Source organism: Musa acuminata, chromosome BXJ2-11 (genome assembly GCF_036884655.1).
Source record: "Musa acuminata AAA Group cultivar baxijiao chromosome BXJ2-11, Cavendish_Baxijiao_AAA, whole genome shotgun sequence".
In the NCBI taxonomy this organism is placed as follows: domain Eukaryota; kingdom Viridiplantae; phylum Streptophyta; class Magnoliopsida; order Zingiberales; family Musaceae; genus Musa; species Musa acuminata.
This window is the reverse complement of record NC_088348.1, coordinates 30,036,788-30,053,579: the sequence shown is the minus strand read 5'-3', so window position 1 is coordinate 30,053,579 and position 16,792 is coordinate 30,036,788. Positions and strand designations below refer to the sequence as shown.

General features: G+C 36.9%; 1 protein-coding gene across 7 annotated transcripts; it reads left to right on the top strand.

Moving 5' to 3' along the window:
• The first annotated feature begins 1,881 nt into the window (after positions 1-1,881).
• On the top strand, positions 1,882-14,997 carry LOC135584537 (oxysterol-binding protein-related protein 2A-like). Of its 7 annotated transcripts, none has more exons than XM_065132294.1 (10): positions 1,884-2,566; positions 5,463-5,816; positions 7,549-7,636; positions 8,896-9,329; positions 11,591-11,746; positions 12,923-13,090; positions 13,330-13,470; positions 13,550-13,780; positions 13,885-13,998; positions 14,444-14,997. In XM_065132294.1, the coding sequence occupies exons 1-10, from the start codon at positions 2,216-2,218 to the stop codon at positions 14,597-14,599; spliced, it is 2,193 nt and encodes a 730-aa protein (XP_064988366.1). In that variant the 5' UTR covers positions 1,884-2,215; the 3' UTR covers positions 14,600-14,997. The 7 variants fall into 7 exon arrangements, with proteins under 7 accessions (XP_064988367.1, XP_064988366.1, XP_064988368.1 ...); XM_065132296.1 differs by lacking the exon at positions 1,884-2,566 and adding an exon at positions 2,619-3,197; XM_065132297.1 differs by lacking the exon at positions 1,884-2,566 and adding an exon at positions 2,872-3,190.
• Positions 14,998-16,792: the final 1,795 nt, after the last annotated feature.

Sequence of the window (16,792 nt, the reverse complement as noted above, 5' to 3'; positions counted from 1 at the left end):
GTTCATCTGTAACACAGGGTAATCCTGATCATAGCAGAGAGAGAAAGAATAATAGAGAGAGAGAGAGAGAGAGAGAGAGAGAGAGAGAGAGAGAGTCTTGAATCAATTAACACCGAAGAAATCTTATCAAAACTAGGGACGTCCTTTGCTTTGGTCTCTGTCTGCAGCACCTGGACCTACCATCTCCAGATAAGGTGGCCACTGGTTCCCCGTAGTGGAAAAGGAGTACAGCGGCCGCGACCATGGCACTTATCGCTCGGCAACGCCACGCCACCGTAAGCTCGAGGGAGAGTTCAGGGTTGAGCCAGATGATGACAAGGGCACATGGGGAGGTGATCATTCTGCCGGCCTCGTTCCTCCGTCATCTCAGCTAGCTCGAAGTGGCATCCGCCTCTTCGTCATCTCGCTCGCTCGACCGTGTTCTTCTCGCCGATATAGTGGGCGTTGACGATCAACAGTCCCCCACTGTTGGGAACAATGACTGAGAGTCTAATCATGGGCGTACGGGGTGGGAAGTCTCGTTGCTTTCCGCTTTTTATCGACTTCTCATCATCTTCATCATGTGTGGGACTCACCGTGCATTTCCTCGATAGTCGCTTTCGTTGCTTTGGAGGACGATGGTGTGTTCACGAATGGGTGATAATTTAGGTATGCTTTTCATCCTGATGCCCAAATCTTGGTTGATTGACGTCGACAAAAATTCTATTTTTCATTTTAATATATAGCGTGCCTTTTTTCTAAAACAAACTTTTTTTTTTTAGTTTTTTAATATTTCAAAGCACATCTCTTATTTATCATAATTCATAAAATACCAGAGTAAATATGTTAAACACCTATACCATGCTATAAATCCCTCGTGTATAATATTTATAATATCAATTATAATATTTTTAAATATGCTTCTATACTCTATTTATTCTAATTAAGGTAAATTAATTCAAAACTCAATAAAAATCGATTATCAAGGGAAATTATCATCGATATCCAAAGGCACAGGATCATCTAAGGTGATGATCAAGGTAGTTTCGAGATGAAAGTATCGTGCTCTTGAGGCACCACGCGCATTAAGATTGATGTCAGAAAAAAATTCTCAACTTGATCCTTTCGATGTTTAAGTTAGTGACTAATGTTTTTTTAGTAGGTATGAGGTTTTTCTAAAAGAAAAAGAGTTTTCTAGTATAGCGTCGAAGATGACTTTTTATACTTGGCATTAGATGAAACAATCTATAACCGCTCTAATGTCCACTTTGTTAATAAGAAAGATAGCTTTGATGGAAAGTGACATGAATTTTTTTGCTTTCATGATAGTTTCCATGTGAACACTTATGTGGTCGATAATGATTGATCATTAATATATTTCTTATCACCAACTTATATATAAAAATAATTTTAAATAAATATCATTATTGATTTAGGAATAATAATAACCAAATAGGGATACGTCCACGTCAGCTACATATTTCTGAATAGACTTACAATATTTTTTAAAAAAATAATAAGCTTATTAAAAAAGTATATAATTAAGAAATTAGACCTATTATTCAAGTTGTATTATTAATTATATCAGGTACAAATATGGAAAAAGAGACACTTCTTGAGAAAAAAATAAAACCCTAATAATAATAATAATAATAATACAAATATGTACTCTTCAGATATTATTAGATTCTCTATCTAATTTTGCCCCCAAAGGAATTATTTGCAAAAATAAAAGATTGGGCTAAGTAAAAAACGAACATTAAAATATAAGATTTGATGAAATCTAACTCAGTTCAAATGTAAGATTTGAAGCATCACAAACATAAGCTCCAAGAATGGTCCCTGGCTCAGTTTCAACTGCCTTCTAACTCACCTGTCATGTTCCCCTGTTCTACTAATGGGGCTCATTTCCAGGTTCTGATTACAATTAGGTCTTGGTTGATACATCAACATGCAGTAACAGTAGCGACGTCCTACGTTTCTTTGAAGCGCATAAAAATCTCGTCTTCCCTCCGTCGTCTCCCTCTTCTGCTTCGCGTGCGCACATCCCTATCACGAGAAATTCGCGTACAGGCATCACAGCAAGATGAAGGCCGAAGGCTGATACCATATAAGAACCGCACCTTCCCCGCTTCCTCCGAAGCTTCTCCGCCAGACCGCGAACGGACGTGGAAGCCCTAGCCGGATAAATCCCCCCGCATCGCACCCAGTTTTCGGAGCGCAATCCTCGATCGCGATGCGAGCGCGGGAGATGCCGCACCCCCTCTGTTGCATCTCCATCGACTGCCCCGAGCTCGGCGGGCGGTCTCCGCCGGTGCCGGCCCACCCGCCGCCCGGGCGCGACGGCGACGGCTTCTCTGTCGCGGTCGCCGGGGTCCTCTGCAAGTGGACCAACATCGGCAAGGGATGGCGGTACCGGTGGTTCTCCCTCCAGAGCGGCGTGCTGTCCTACTCCAAGATCCGCCGCGGGGACCCGCCGCTGGTGCCCGACGGCGGCGGGGTCCGCCTCATCGGGAGCGCCGCCGCTCTCTTCTCCCACGGGGGCGGCCGTAGGGCCCGGAAGCCGGTGCGCGTCGTTCATCTGAAGGTAAGCGAGGAAGCGATCGATCACCTGAACGGCGCTCCAAGTATAAATATTTCGTTTCTTGATTTAGTCGGATGGTAGGAATGTGATCGTCGGCTGATTCGAATTGGGTTAATGCATTTAAATCGAAATTTTTATGAGAAGAAAAAGGAGATGAAACAGTCGCTTCTAAATAAATTCATTTACTAAATCGAATGAGCGGTTGGGATGAAGCCTCGGAAGCCAGACGCCGAGAGCGAGCCATGTGCCGGCCTGCCACTGGCTAAAACTGGCAAGGGTGGGTCGCATCATTTGGCTGGGCGAAGGAACAGGGGGTCGGGAAGTCGCGTCTCCTCCTCTCCTACCTTGGCTGTTGGCGTTGATAGCTGCGTGGGAATCTGTATCTGGAAGTAGGAGAGGCAGAGGGAGCCGAGGGCATCGACGGTGGAGCGGTCTCGTTTGCTCTTGTGAGGTCGATGGGTGGTGTCTGTCCCCTTTGCTTAGGCCAACGGGGATATGTATATAAATAATCAGGAACGGGCGATCCGTACCGTGGCTGCTGTTCTTGCCACAAGGGCGCAGAAAGGAGAGCAGCGACAGCTGGACTTTGGCCTCAGCGATTGGATTCTTTGACGCAAGCAGCAAGCAGTACGAGGCTGGTTCTTGTTTCTCTGTCTTATTGTTTGTTCTCTTCTTCCGCTTTGGTTTCTCCCCCCCACCCTCCCCCATTACGTCATTCTCTTAGCTCTGCTTTACCCATAGGTGTTTTTATGTGTCTTGATCCGGTTGAATCCCTTCTTCGGTTCGTGTTGATTCATTGCGCTGCTTCTTCCTTGTCGTTTGATCTCTTCGTTCGTGCACTTTGGACTCTGTTTTAGTAAGCAACCCAGCTTTGAGACGCGTTGTTACCGAGAAATTTCGCACCTTCTTCGTCCGTGTGAGAATTGATCGAGCTTCTGCTTCTTCGTTGGTGGTTTTTGGTCCCCCATGTTAAATCCACGATCGTAAGGTGTCTGCGAACGCCGGATGGAGGAGGCACCTCCGAATAAGAGTCCGCCCTATGACTTAGGAGGCGCAAAAAATAATATATTGTTATTATCATTGTTATTGCTGTTATTTTATTTTGATGAAGCTGCAGGGCCTATGGTTAAGAGTGCTTTTTGCTTATGCTTCCGATCTTAAAAAAGAAAACTTTTGTTAAAATGGTAGGGAGCAATGAACACTCTTTATTGTCTTAGCGTATTTCGTTGGTGTAGATTAATGATTCTCAAAATGTGGTCACATAGAGTGGTTTGCCTGTACGTAATTTAGTGTTGTTTGAGACCAATAGTTTTACCAGTTCTGGATAAACACTACAAAGTGCTGATGATATTTACGCTAACGAACCTATTGGCAACTCAATATTGTAAGGTAAAGCAGCAGTTTTTGAGAGGTTATAGTGCTCGGGGGGACATATTTAAGTGATAAGTCTAGGTTATTATGTTTTTTAACTGGAAATACTGTAGTAGTTTGCAAGTGCGGGTCCAACAGTTTGAACTTCTATGATCTTCATGCTGAAATATGAACTTACCACTAACTTGCTTGATCACTCCAGCCTGGAAAGCAGAAATGAATTTTGAATTCTCTTTTGGTCTTTGACAAAATAGAAGCACACCAAAGTTAAACATAGGCACCATACATTTTTGCTTGTTTGAGAGAAAATAACGATTGCTTGTGTGAAGGAAACTTTTACTTTGTAACTTAGTAGGGAAGAGCTTGTTCTTTCTGTGATGAATAAAACCTGGATGAACATCTAGGATGAAATTTCATTTGTAACCATTCATCAGTTTTAAATTAATCTCTTGTGACCAATCTGCTCAAAAATGTTTTCTAGGACCAAAGAATTTAGGCTACAAGATGGGCCGCTAAGGCATTCATTCCATTAATAATCGTGTGCCGTTATGTTTCTCTTATTCATGTTATCATTATGTATCTATATGTAGTACCTGAAACATGAGTGACCAAATTTAATTTTAGGTTCTTAAACATAGTTGGCACTATTTTGATATCAACCAAAGCATGAATACTCTTTTGTGATATTTAAATTATTAGTCTTGATATGCTTGCATGGAGCCATATTTATTTAATTGGTACTTTGTTCTGATACAATCTATATAACAAAGTATCTCAAAGAACAATAAGTTTACTTGGCACTCTTATTATTTGTCTGCTTTATAATTTCAATTAAAGTTCGTTATACCGTAACATACCGTCTGGTATGGGCGGTATGAACCAGTCTGATAGGGAACTGATATGAGAGGTATATACTGGTTTGTTGGTACGCCCTACTATACTGTGTGTCGGTACATCGGTATGGTTCGGTACATACTGTACCGACGACCGATCGATATTCCTATACAGACCGGTAAGGTGAATCATGATTTCAATAAATCCTTTTTGAACAATTACTTTACCTTACATCTCTGTCAACGTGATGGTCCACTTCCAGCTTTGAAGCATCAAATGTGTTGTTGACCTTATTGCTTTATAATCTTCATATAAGTTGTTTTAGGTTTCGAGTGTTGAAAATTTTTCAATCTAAGATTTTGTAGTATTTTTGAATCTCTTGGTTTTATTGTCTTTCTGTTTCACCTCTTACATCTATTTTCTTTCTGTCTATCTGTGAAGTTTTTTTTCTTGGTCATATCCTACTTTATTTCAAAAAATAATGAGCAGAGCACTTTGTGATGAATGGAACATGTTGCATATTTCACCTTTTTCAATGAAGTGCGATAACCTGCTTCATGTGTGCCAGTGGCATGCATGAAATGTGATACTAATGGAACTTGTTGATAGAGCAGATTCTTGAAGCAACATGCTGCTTTGGCATGAAGCATACTGTCATTCAGGTTTTAATGAATTTATTTTGTACTTGCCTCAGGTCTCATCATTTCGTGAAAGTAAGACAGATGACAGAAGATTCTATATATTTTCTCCAACAAAGACACTTCGCTTGAGGACCCGTTCGAGCATAGACCGTGTGGCCTGGATTCAGGCTTTGATTTTGGCAACAAAAGAATTTGCATTACGTAGAGAAATATCTTTCATTCCAAATGATGCATCGATTTCAACTGAAAAGCTTAGAGCTCGAATGCAAGTTGAGGGCTTGGATGAGTCACTCATAAGGGACTGTGAGCAGATTATTCATTCAGAGTTTTCTGAGTATCACAGACAATTGAAGCTTCAATATGAAGAGCACTTAAGCTCTATTAGTACATTTCATCGGCAGCTGGAGGTACTTTTTGAACAAAGTCAACAACGTGTGGCTTGATTATTTTTAGTATCTTAGACTTAGATGATATTCTTTGTTTTGCTAGTTTGCTATAGTATTTCAACCAGCATTATTTTTATTAGTTCTTTACTTTGGAGAAGACTGCAGATCATTAGACTTACTAGTATGGGAAAAGAAAAGTTCTTCTGAGCGTCATTTGTCATCCTTTCGTTTATTGTTTGTAATAGTCCAAGTACATAAAAAACGTATTGAATCATAAGCAGATTATTTTAGGAATTGTCCTTTTCAGATACTGTTGGATTTTGATGGCATTGACTGCAAAATGCCCAAATATGTCATAAGCTATAATAATGTTGCTTTCTATCCATTAACTTGAGGTGCATGCTTTCTTATTATGTTTTAGCTTTGCAAATTGAATCTGGTCTCTTTCCAGGTGTTAAAGGTATTGTTTGTCTGCTTATTTATGCAAAATAAGGTGAAGTAATTATTTTGCTTTGAAATTATGAGTTTGCTCTTTCCCATAGTTGCATATGTTCACAGTTGCATATGATGTTTGCTGCTTTTCCATAGTGGCATATGTTCTAGAAAATTCAGCTGCTTTCTTTTGAATAGTCAAATTCCAAGGATCCTTTTTTTTTGTTTTGAGATGTTCATACTCAAAGCACATGGATCATGTTCTATTTGTCTGGCCCTTTTTTCCTTTGGTGATGAAGATTGTTCCCTATACCGAACTTGCTATTTCTGTATTGAGCTTGTCTATTGAAGTTTCGTGGATTCCTGGATAGTAATTCTATGTTAGAATTTTCTGAAACTGCTAAATAATAAGGTACACTAACTAATTGTTTAGCTGTCGTGGTCTTCCGTTAAAAGTTGTCTTAATGATGTGATAGATCTTCTACCTTACAGATATTTTCCATAGGCAATTTCTGGTGTACCCAATATGGTATGGTGTAAGTATTAAGTATATATAATTATATATATATACCCCTATGATTTGCAAACATCTAGAATGCCCTACATACTCTTACAACCTTTTCACCAGTTATCCCCATTGTTAATTTTCATTATTAACTGTTACTTATCTGAGTTAAATCTAATTAAATGTATGATTAATTAAATGATGCATGATAGAAGACCAAATTGCCTTCGTGCAAACAAAAAATAATGCTGTTAACACGGCCACCATATCATTGCCACATGATCCTGAAGTTAGCATCAGGTGCCATGGGGATGATGTGGCAATGATTATACAGCATGTATATGGCAGTGCAATAGTGATGATTTCGCAATCATGATGTAGCTGTCACATGGTGCATAGAGGTCAAAATTTGTTGACATCATGTTCATGTGTTTGACATATCATCACCTTATCAGCATTGTGTTGCTGCAAAATGTTGGTACCATGTCTGTCCTAGCATGATCTAGATCCATGCCATGTCAACATTTAATGGATCAAATTCATTTGAAGCCTTTCATAGTGAGTTCTTTCAAACAGAGGATACAATAGTCACTTTTAATAAATAGCTAATAGGCGTTTGGCAGAAATGTTTTTGGAGGATATACAGTATGTTAATAATATCTGCAAGGATATACACAATTTTTTGCAATTTTATTGGTCTATACAGGATACCATAGCCCTGCTAGGGGGCCAGGGACAGTTTCCTTTTCTTTCATAGGTTTAAAAATCTGTTTTGTTTCTTGAATATATCATTTCTAAAAATATTTATATTTGCAGGAAGTTGATTTAGATGTGGGAATTAGTGAAGCTCAAGTGCAGTTAACCAAGTATGAGTATTCAAGCTCTGCACATGTAAAATTTAATGGTATTTCCAACTCCAGTTTCAATTTGTCAAGCAGTAGTATTTTTGTTGTCGATACTTTTTGGTAATGCTAAATATTGTGTAATTTTGGTATGTTTCCTACTTGCTTATGCTTTTGGCAAGAGCAGTCAACAAAATAATATTTCATGATGCTGTCAGAGTGCGTCATGTGTCTGAAACTTGTATCTATTTTTTCTGCTTCTTTTTCTTTATCTTTCACCTTGTCTGGGTCTATTGAGAATCCCATTACCCTATTTTTGGCTTAAACTATCATATTTTGTTTGAACATGCAAAGCCCACTAAGCATTTTACTCTTAATCACCTTGGATGGCTCCTTCTTTTTGTTCTTCATCTTCTGTTGTTGTTGGGGTGGGGTGTTGGTTTTAGAGCTTACTTGATTATGTGGAATTTTGGTCCTTCTTCTATTAGCTTAAACTTTTGGAGGCTTTGGAACTACTCTTTGGCCATTTGGAATTTTTTTATTAGAAAAAAAGAGAAGAGAGAGGAAGAATGGAATAGCAAAAAGATTAAAAAAAAAAAAACCATCCTCATCTCTGTTACTAGTTAAAGAAACTAGCAACCCCATCTAGTAAAGGCATCTAAATATCATAGCTAAGCACCTAGGTTGCTTCAAGTCACAACTTACAAGCTTCAATTGGTTCACTTGGTGAATCAGTCTCAGCTCTAAACCAAAAAGCATAAGAATTGAACTTTAGTAGCTGTACCAAGCCATCAGTGATATGCAGCCTAATTTTGCTTGGTAGGGTTGATACTTGGCAGCATGTCTGTGTGATTCAGCAAAATGTTCCCTGTTTCTCAGTGTATCAGATATCTCACTTTTTCACTTTTTAACTTTATAGGGATGAGCAAAGCTTCCCACACAGACTTTGTCAAGCTCTCTGTCAAACATCCATAAAGTACAGGAAAAATGATGATTTAAATGTCTATTACATAAAACTACCTCTGATGTAATACCTTTCCTACTCATATTAAGTCATTCATAATTTGGTCAAATACATTTAAAGAACCAGTATGTTTATGAAAAAAACAGTGGATAAATTGAAATCAAATATAATGAATAGGAACCAAGGGAATAATTATGATTTGAAGTATATGAGTTTAGAGACTAGGAATGAGATGATACAATTAACCTATCAATTTCTTGGTATTTATCATTATAAACTAAAAGGATTCTGGTTTGTCATATGTCACTAAAAGTCTGTCTTCAAATGTCTGTTTTCTTATATTGTCTTTTTTATCAGAGTACAGTACAACTGAATCATCTGATGATGTTGAAAAGCAAGAGCTTGATGATTTGTCAGATGAAGATGAATTTTCCTTTTTTGATACAAGTGAATGCTTCGGTGATTCTGCCTCTAAAGTAATAGCCTCAGGTGATTCTGATAGGACTTCTGGAATAGAGAATAACTGTTGTGATAACAATATAATGGATGAAGGGCAGCTAAATTATCAGAATATGTTGCTGCATACTAAAAGGCGTACGAAGTTACCAAAACCTATTGAGAGGGAAAAAGGTGTTAGCCTTTGGTCAATAATTAAAGATAATGTTGGGAAGGATCTGACAAAAGTATGCCTTCCTGTTTACTTTAATGAACCATTATCTTCGCTTCAGAAGTGCTTTGAAGACCTGGAGTACTCATATCTATTGGATCAAGCATATGAACACGGAAAAAAGGTAGTATATTATACTTCTACATCCTTGGAGTGGAATTCTTGTGTTGCTGGACTTTCAATGATCTTTTCAATAATTTAAGAGCAACAAATAACTCTGTCCTGTCATTCTTTCATTTAATTATTTAGACTGTTTAACTTCTACTAAATATATAGTTGTACGGAAAATATAACCAAATTTTATTAATGCCTTTCTTCATAGATTAAAAATGGATAAAGTATTGCAAATTATTGTAACTCTTATTCATTCATCATTTTATTGAATGCTTTCGAACCTTCACTAAAATTTGTTTTGCAAATTGAATAATCCTTTAAGTACAATTACAGCTTTAGATCAAGTGGAATTAAGATAAAAAAAATTTAATTGTGACTTCGCAATATCAAGAGAAAATAGAGGGTATGATTATAACTAAAATAGATGTACAAGAATTTTTCTAAAAGTATCTTGGGCTTGTTTGATAGAATGGGAATATTAATGAAGATATAGTCCACATGGTTACAACAACGTGGATAAGGTGAATTAGGGTATTAGGAGTGTTGTGTGATCATAATATGTCCCTTAGATTACTAGGAATATTTTATTGGATTGTGAAATGTTAGCTATGAATTATGGATCATAATGTTGCGTAGTTAAATATAACATATGCAAAAGGTTAATGTTGCTGAGAAGGAGAAGGATGTATTGAATTATTAAAAAAAAAAAGAATAAAGCAGATTAGATGTAAAATGTGAAAAAAATTTTAATATGATGTTGATATATCCAAAGGAAACCTATAGATGAAGCCCTTAAATAAGGTAGTGTGAGAATGGGTACAAGAAAACCCATGAAATTTTTTTTACAAACAAAGAAAATTTGATAGCTGAATTAGTTTAGAAAGAAACAATTTCTTTTTGTATTCAGTATGGAGTATCAGTTATGTTTTCTTAATTGAATTAGATTAATGAGAGTCCTTGACAGTTACTATGGTTTGTTCAGTTTGCTGATTCACTTTTCCCAAGAAGAATTTACTTTGAAGTGACAAATTTTATGTTTGTTTACAGACTTTATTTGATCTTATATATTTTCAATAAATACAGTTCATTCTGTCCATAGAAATCCATAGTGGCTTCCACAGATCTGCTCAAGTTTTAGCAATCTTGCTAGCAAGCAGACTAGCTGGGCTTTTTCCCCCTTTTTCGTGAAGTTGCTAGAGCTAGTGAAGATTTTGTTATGCAGTTATTTAAGAATTTTTTTGACATAGGATATAGATCTAACTGTTTTATTCATGTGTCAATTTCTGCTTATTTGTATTTCTTTGACATAGGACATAGGATATAGTTCTCAAGTGTTCATTCTTCTTCTGTCTTCATTATCGGGAAATTTTTGGAATATATTCTCTACATAGCATAATGTCTTTGTACAAGATTATTCTAGGTTTCCCCTCAAGCTGCTGGTTAGTTAACTACCAAAAGATTAAAGTGAAGATACTGAAGGTCATGCTGGTATAATTTATCAATGGTTCAAGTGTTCAACAAAGATCTTCTAGTTACATGTCAGTAAGCAAGTGCCATGAGAATGCAAATAGTGGGGTGCAAAAAAATTTCTTTGTTCTTGCCAAAACATCAATCTAATTTTTGGCAAGTATCAAAAGAGGGGTTATAATTAAAACAGATTAAGTGGCTTGATAGAGAATGATGCATGAATGTGAGCTTCCATTCTGACAATGTAAATCCTAGGAGGTATCAACTACAACAATAACAAGTCATAATATCCCAATTATTTGGAGTGCATTACATGATGAAATTAAAGGGTTAGAAAAGAATCTAAATTAAAGTATCAGAAAGCCTACTATAACACCTTATGAAGAAACATATCAATGATGAACATTTGGCACTTAGAATATTAGCAATGTCCAAAAGAATTTAAGATAAGGTTTAGATTAACTAGAAATGACGGTAGCAAATATGAGTCCATGTGCATATTTGACAAGAGTGATCTGTTCTTTTTTGTTATAATTTGTGATGAATCCATGTGCATAAAATAAACTGTTTCTCAAATTCTGTTGTTCTTTGTGATATTTCTGTATGCTAAGTAAAAATGGCAGTGTCTCTAACCAAATACTTAAGTTAATACCTGGAATAAATCTGTATCTGTCCTTTGAGTACTGCACAAGTCTTAAAGCTAATTTGTGATATCCAATAGGCAAGGTAGCATATACATGGTTATAATTGCAAAATTCCTGATCAACCTAATTTGTGTTTCTTATGCTGAACTTTTGTATTTAGGGGAATGGTCTCATGAGGATTCTGAGTGTAGCTGCCTTTGCAGTCTCTGGATATTCTTCTTGTGATGGCCGCCTTTGCAAACCTTTCAATCCTTTGTTAGGAGAAACATATGAAGCTGACTACCCTGAAAAAGGAGTCCGTTTCTTTGCTGAAAAGGTAGGTTTTGGACTATGGTATGAAGATCTCAGTCTCATTGTTGTGATTTGCTTTACCATTTTCATAAAATTATAAAAGTTTATCAAATTACTGAGAAATTATCCAGAGTAACAGAAGAGTCATATATATCTATTTATTGATTGAGTTTCTCTATTCATGAAAACTAAAATCAAGCCAGAAAGCTCATTTGTTATCTTTCCAATGCGTACTGCTAGTAAATATGTTATCATTTTTGGATGCATGCTTGAAGCAAAGCACATATTATGTAGAGTTATGTTCATAAGGGGAGTACATTCAAGCCCTTTTGGGATTCATGAAGTACAGCACATATTATGTAGAGTTATGTTCATAAGTGGAGTACATTCAAGCCTTTTTGGGATTCATGAATATGCTTGGTTGCTATAGGTGTTGTTTGCAAGTATATGATTTGGGATTGATGTAATTGGTTGGGTCAGATTGGCATGATCAAGATCACTCAGGAAATGAATTTGAAATTAAAGAAACATTTGAAAAAAATATGTCAATGAAAGACTTATACAGGCATTTTTCTTAATTCAAGTGAAATGGTTTGGATACTTCAAATCCTTTTTTGTGAAAATTTCATGGGTGTATGCAGTCTGCATCTTAACTACCATTTTCAACTATCAATTAATGCATATATTAGTTTGTTTCTGCCCTGTGATCCAGAAGTGTTGATGATTCAGAAATGTGCATGGCATACTTAGCAATTATTAAATTTGAGTATGATTTTGTATGCAAATATTCTTCTATTGAGAACAAAAATCTAGCAGCAGCAGAAGTGCTTCAACAATTAGATCTTTAACATTTCATAAGAAACTTGATGAACGCTTCATTTGCTTATTTATATGAATGTGACATGGTGTTCTTTGCTTGCCTCAAAACATATTAGGACATGCTGCCTTTGGAATGATGAATATTTACTCGAGTTCTCAAAATTTGTTTTGTTGTCAGAAAATTTATCTACAAACAAAATCTAGATATTTTCTCACATCAAGGCTGAAAGAGAAGTTATCTTGTAACAAAAAACTGAAATTTAGAAATTGATAATTAAATCATATGATAGAAATCAACAATTGAATATTTATTTCATGAATTAGAGATTTTCTAATTTGTTCATGTTATATATGCTTCTGAGGTTTCTCACTATTCCACTAGGTTAGCCACCATCCTATGCTCATTGCCTGCCATTGCGAAGGCAGAGGTTGGAAATTCTGGGGAGACAGCAATCTCAGGAGTAAGTTCCGGGGACAATCCATACAACTAGATCCCCTTGGTGTATTAACCTTGGAATTTGATGATGGCGAAATTTTTCAGTGGAGTAAGGTATGTATTACCATGCAAAATTATTCATAACCTCAATTTTTCTGTAAATAAAACAAATATTGTTTTCTTGTTAAACATATTCACAATTCAAGAAAATCACTGTTGTCATAAAAGAGTTGCATGCTTCTTTCTGTCATGTCATTCTACACACACACACACACACAGACTTCATAAACAAGCATCATCCGGAGAAAGATACTTTTCTGCCCTGTCAAATGTATCATTTGGTTTCCATTTAGGTCACAACGACTATCTATAACCTGATCCTCGGAAAAGTACACTGCAATCACCATGGTACAATGAACATCCTGGGTAACCGGAAATATTCTTGTAATCTAAAGTTCAAAGAGCAGTCGCTCCTTGACCGCAACCCTCACCAAGTAAGGAATGAGATTTTGCCGCATTTAGTCCAGTCTTATCAAGTTCTTCTAGTGACTGGGGCCACATTCTTCTACAAAGGTGCTAGGCTTTGTTGAGGCTATGAACGGATCAAAAGTTGCTACTTTGGTTGGGAAATGGGATGACAGCATGTACTTCTCGTTTGGCGATGAAATCTTGAAGACCAAGAGCTCTGTTTCGACAGAGAATGCAAATCTGCTGTGGAAAAGGAATAAGCCTCCTACTGAACCCACTCGATACAACTTGACATCATTTGCTATTACATTAAATGAGCTAACATCGGAACTGAAGGTAGATATGAGATGCAATTTACTTGTTAAATATCATATTTTTATCTTGTTAATTTCATTATATTTTCCTTTGATCTCATTATGAATATTTGGTCATAAATCAAGGAAAAACTTCCACCAACTGATTCAAGACTGCGGCCAGATCAGCGGTATCTTGAGAATGGGGAGTATGAAAAGGCAAATACAGAAAAACTGCGATTGGAGAAGAGACAGCGAATGGTAGTCCTCACTCACAATATTCTTAAGCTTAAATAGCCATATAAATGTGGTTTTGCTGTTTCTTGATATCTCAATTATACTGTAGTAGTGTAGTATTCTATTACATTTTATGATATGCCATCCTGATCCACAAGGATTTTTCTGGATTGAATTCCGTGTGGAAAATACTCACTGCTAACTAATTGCTAACTGATAGGACTGCTAGCATTGATTGCCAGAACCTACAATAAACATGCAGATTCCTGAGAGTCTGCAGAGGCTTCATATAAAGAATGCATTGTTGGATACGAATACTCTTCTAGTTAATAACTTCCATGTTGTAGTCAAATTGCAAAGATCTATCAAGGGCATGTGCTTTCGTTGAATTTTGAATCTTTTACCTTTCTTCAGAAGTTAGTGTTAAACATTGCACAGCATGCATGATCAAATTCACCTTTTGGTGCAGTCAAGAAAATTGCAGGAAAATGGGTGGAAGCCAAGATGGTTCCAAAGGGATAGTGAGGATGCAACATTCTGTTATATAGGCGGATACTGGGAGGCAAGGGATCAGCAGAAATGGGATGACTGTATGGATATATTTGGTGAGTACTCAATGAACTAACTGTGGTACCCAGCAGCTAGCATGAACTCAGCACTCAGGTCGGTGTCGCGTGATGCTTAGTTGAGTTTCTGCACATTCAACTCTTCTATTGGTGTGTGTCAATCTGCAGATGACTCATCAACTTTATGGGTCTCCATGTAACTGCTCATTCTTTCGTTGTTTGATTTTGTCATTGGGTTTAGGAGAAGAGGGGCCTGAAGGTATCCCTAGTTATTCGATCATGCCAATAAAATGAAGCCAATTCATATTTTGCCTCCCACCATTTTCCACTGTTTGGTCTTTTACTTGTTTCAGACAGATTCAGTGTCGTATTGTTTAAGCAGTCGCATCAGAGATACATGTAAATTATAAATGCAACTTTCTTTGAGTAATGTTAAAGAGTATCGTTCGTTTGTTGAGGAGAGCAGTTGAAAACTTCATTTTGTTGCTTTTGGCCATGAATTATGTACAGGAGAAATCCTTTATCTAATCTGGGTCACTTGTGAAACATTTGCCTTGGGGTTTTGCTAGTGCAAATATGGTTGTTTGTAGTCAATTGAGAGTGAGATTGTCTAGCGGGACATCCTACGAATTGTTGTGGGTGTGTTTGATGAACATTTCTTCGATGATCAATAAGAAAGTTGGATTCCACAAGTATAGGTGTTGATGTGGTGGATGTCGATGATGACTAAATCAACTTGACTCGTTTCTGGGTTGTCTGCACGAGGGACTCATTGTAGCAGACGAGATAGCTTGGGTGTTCGATAAAGTTTCTCATATGCTCGAATTAGTATTGAGGTGAAAAGTAGAGTCATGAGTGAATAGTAATTGATCTTTGTAACAGTAAATCGATGGTCTTTATAAAGAGTTTGAACTAAAGAAATATATTTTATTATATTGATAAAATGTTTCTTCTTGGATTCTTTACCATTACTTATGTGATTGATCGAGGTAAACATCCATGTCAGATGTATACTTTGATAGTGTCTTTAGAAATGCATTTGAAGCCTTTTTAACTATTGGAATAAAGTGGGAAGTTAATCTCAGTAATAGTTATATGGAATTATTTGTTATTACTCGATCAAGAAAATATATAATGAGTATTATAGTTATTGCACGGTAGGATTTGTGTGAGTGAAGCGATAGGTTTCAACCGACATATCGAAATGGTTGGATGCCGCAAGTGGTGTCGAGTCGAGTTGGTGTTTATGTGAGTGTGACATTAGATCGATGTGTCAGGTTGACGATACGTTTGACATGACATAACATGATGTGGGATTGTCCAAAGTGTGAAACTCATTTATTAAGTTATCTTGATCCGGATTATAGAAGTGTTTAGAGACAAATGACGAAAGAGTTTGTTTTAAGAAACTTTAATTACGCTCTCGCACTTCATTAATTCCCTGTTTATTAGTTCGTGCCTTAGTTTAAGAGATTTCGTTGGGCCCCACCGTTAGCATCTTATTTGTTCTCCTGCATATCGATATTTCAAAAAAAATTTATATATATATATATATATATATATATATATATATATATATATATATATATATATATATATATATATCCGAGGTGGTCTTCGCATAGTCCAGACGAGGTGGTATTTAGGTCAGGTCGAGGTGGAATTTGGTTTCTCGGTGGGTTCCTACATAAAGGTCAATGTCGGAAAGAGTTTATCAACCTACCGACCCCTTCGACACTCAAGCTAGTTCAAGAGGTTATATGAGGTGTCAAAGGTTTTTCGAAAAAAGGTTTGACCTATGGGTTAATGTCGGGGTCCGCTTTTATACCTAATCAGTTGAGAAAATCCTTTGTAATAACCTCAATGTCCTCTCTTGGCGTTTTATCCACGAGGGTGACAGGCTTGAACAACCTCTCGTGGATTATTGTCCATAAAGATTGACAGGGTTCGTTCGAATAACCTCCCATGGATTATTACTCACAAGGACCGACAGACCATAGCTACTCCCACATCATTACCTAGTGAATAGTAATTCGATCCTTTTCTTTTATATTAGGGTCTCTACGGCGACTAGTTAGCGGATAGAGATTGGTTATCAAAATATTTCCTATCATTTGTCCCCCCACAAAAGTGTGCTTAGGGCTCTTACGAGAGAGGTTCGAAGCGCATCGTTTAGTTTGTTCGATACCGGAGCATTCGAGATCTTATCTTGCGGGTTGGGTTTTCCCGATTTAGGTGTCTCGAGTACTTTT

Excerpts from the sequence above, each read along its gene's own strand:
- LOC135584537 (XM_065132294.1), top strand. The coding sequence starts at position 2,216 with ATGCGAGCGCGGGAGATGCCGCACCCCCTCTGTTGCATCTCCATCGAC. Across the intron at positions 2,567-5,462 it reads TGCGCGTCGTTCATCTGAAG|GTCTCATCATTTCGTGAAAG; the intron begins GTAAGCGAGGAA and ends TACTTGCCTCAG. Across the intron at positions 13,471-13,549 it reads TTGACCGCAACCCTCACCAA|GTGCTAGGCTTTGTTGAGGC; the intron begins GTAAGGAATGAG and ends TCTTCTACAAAG.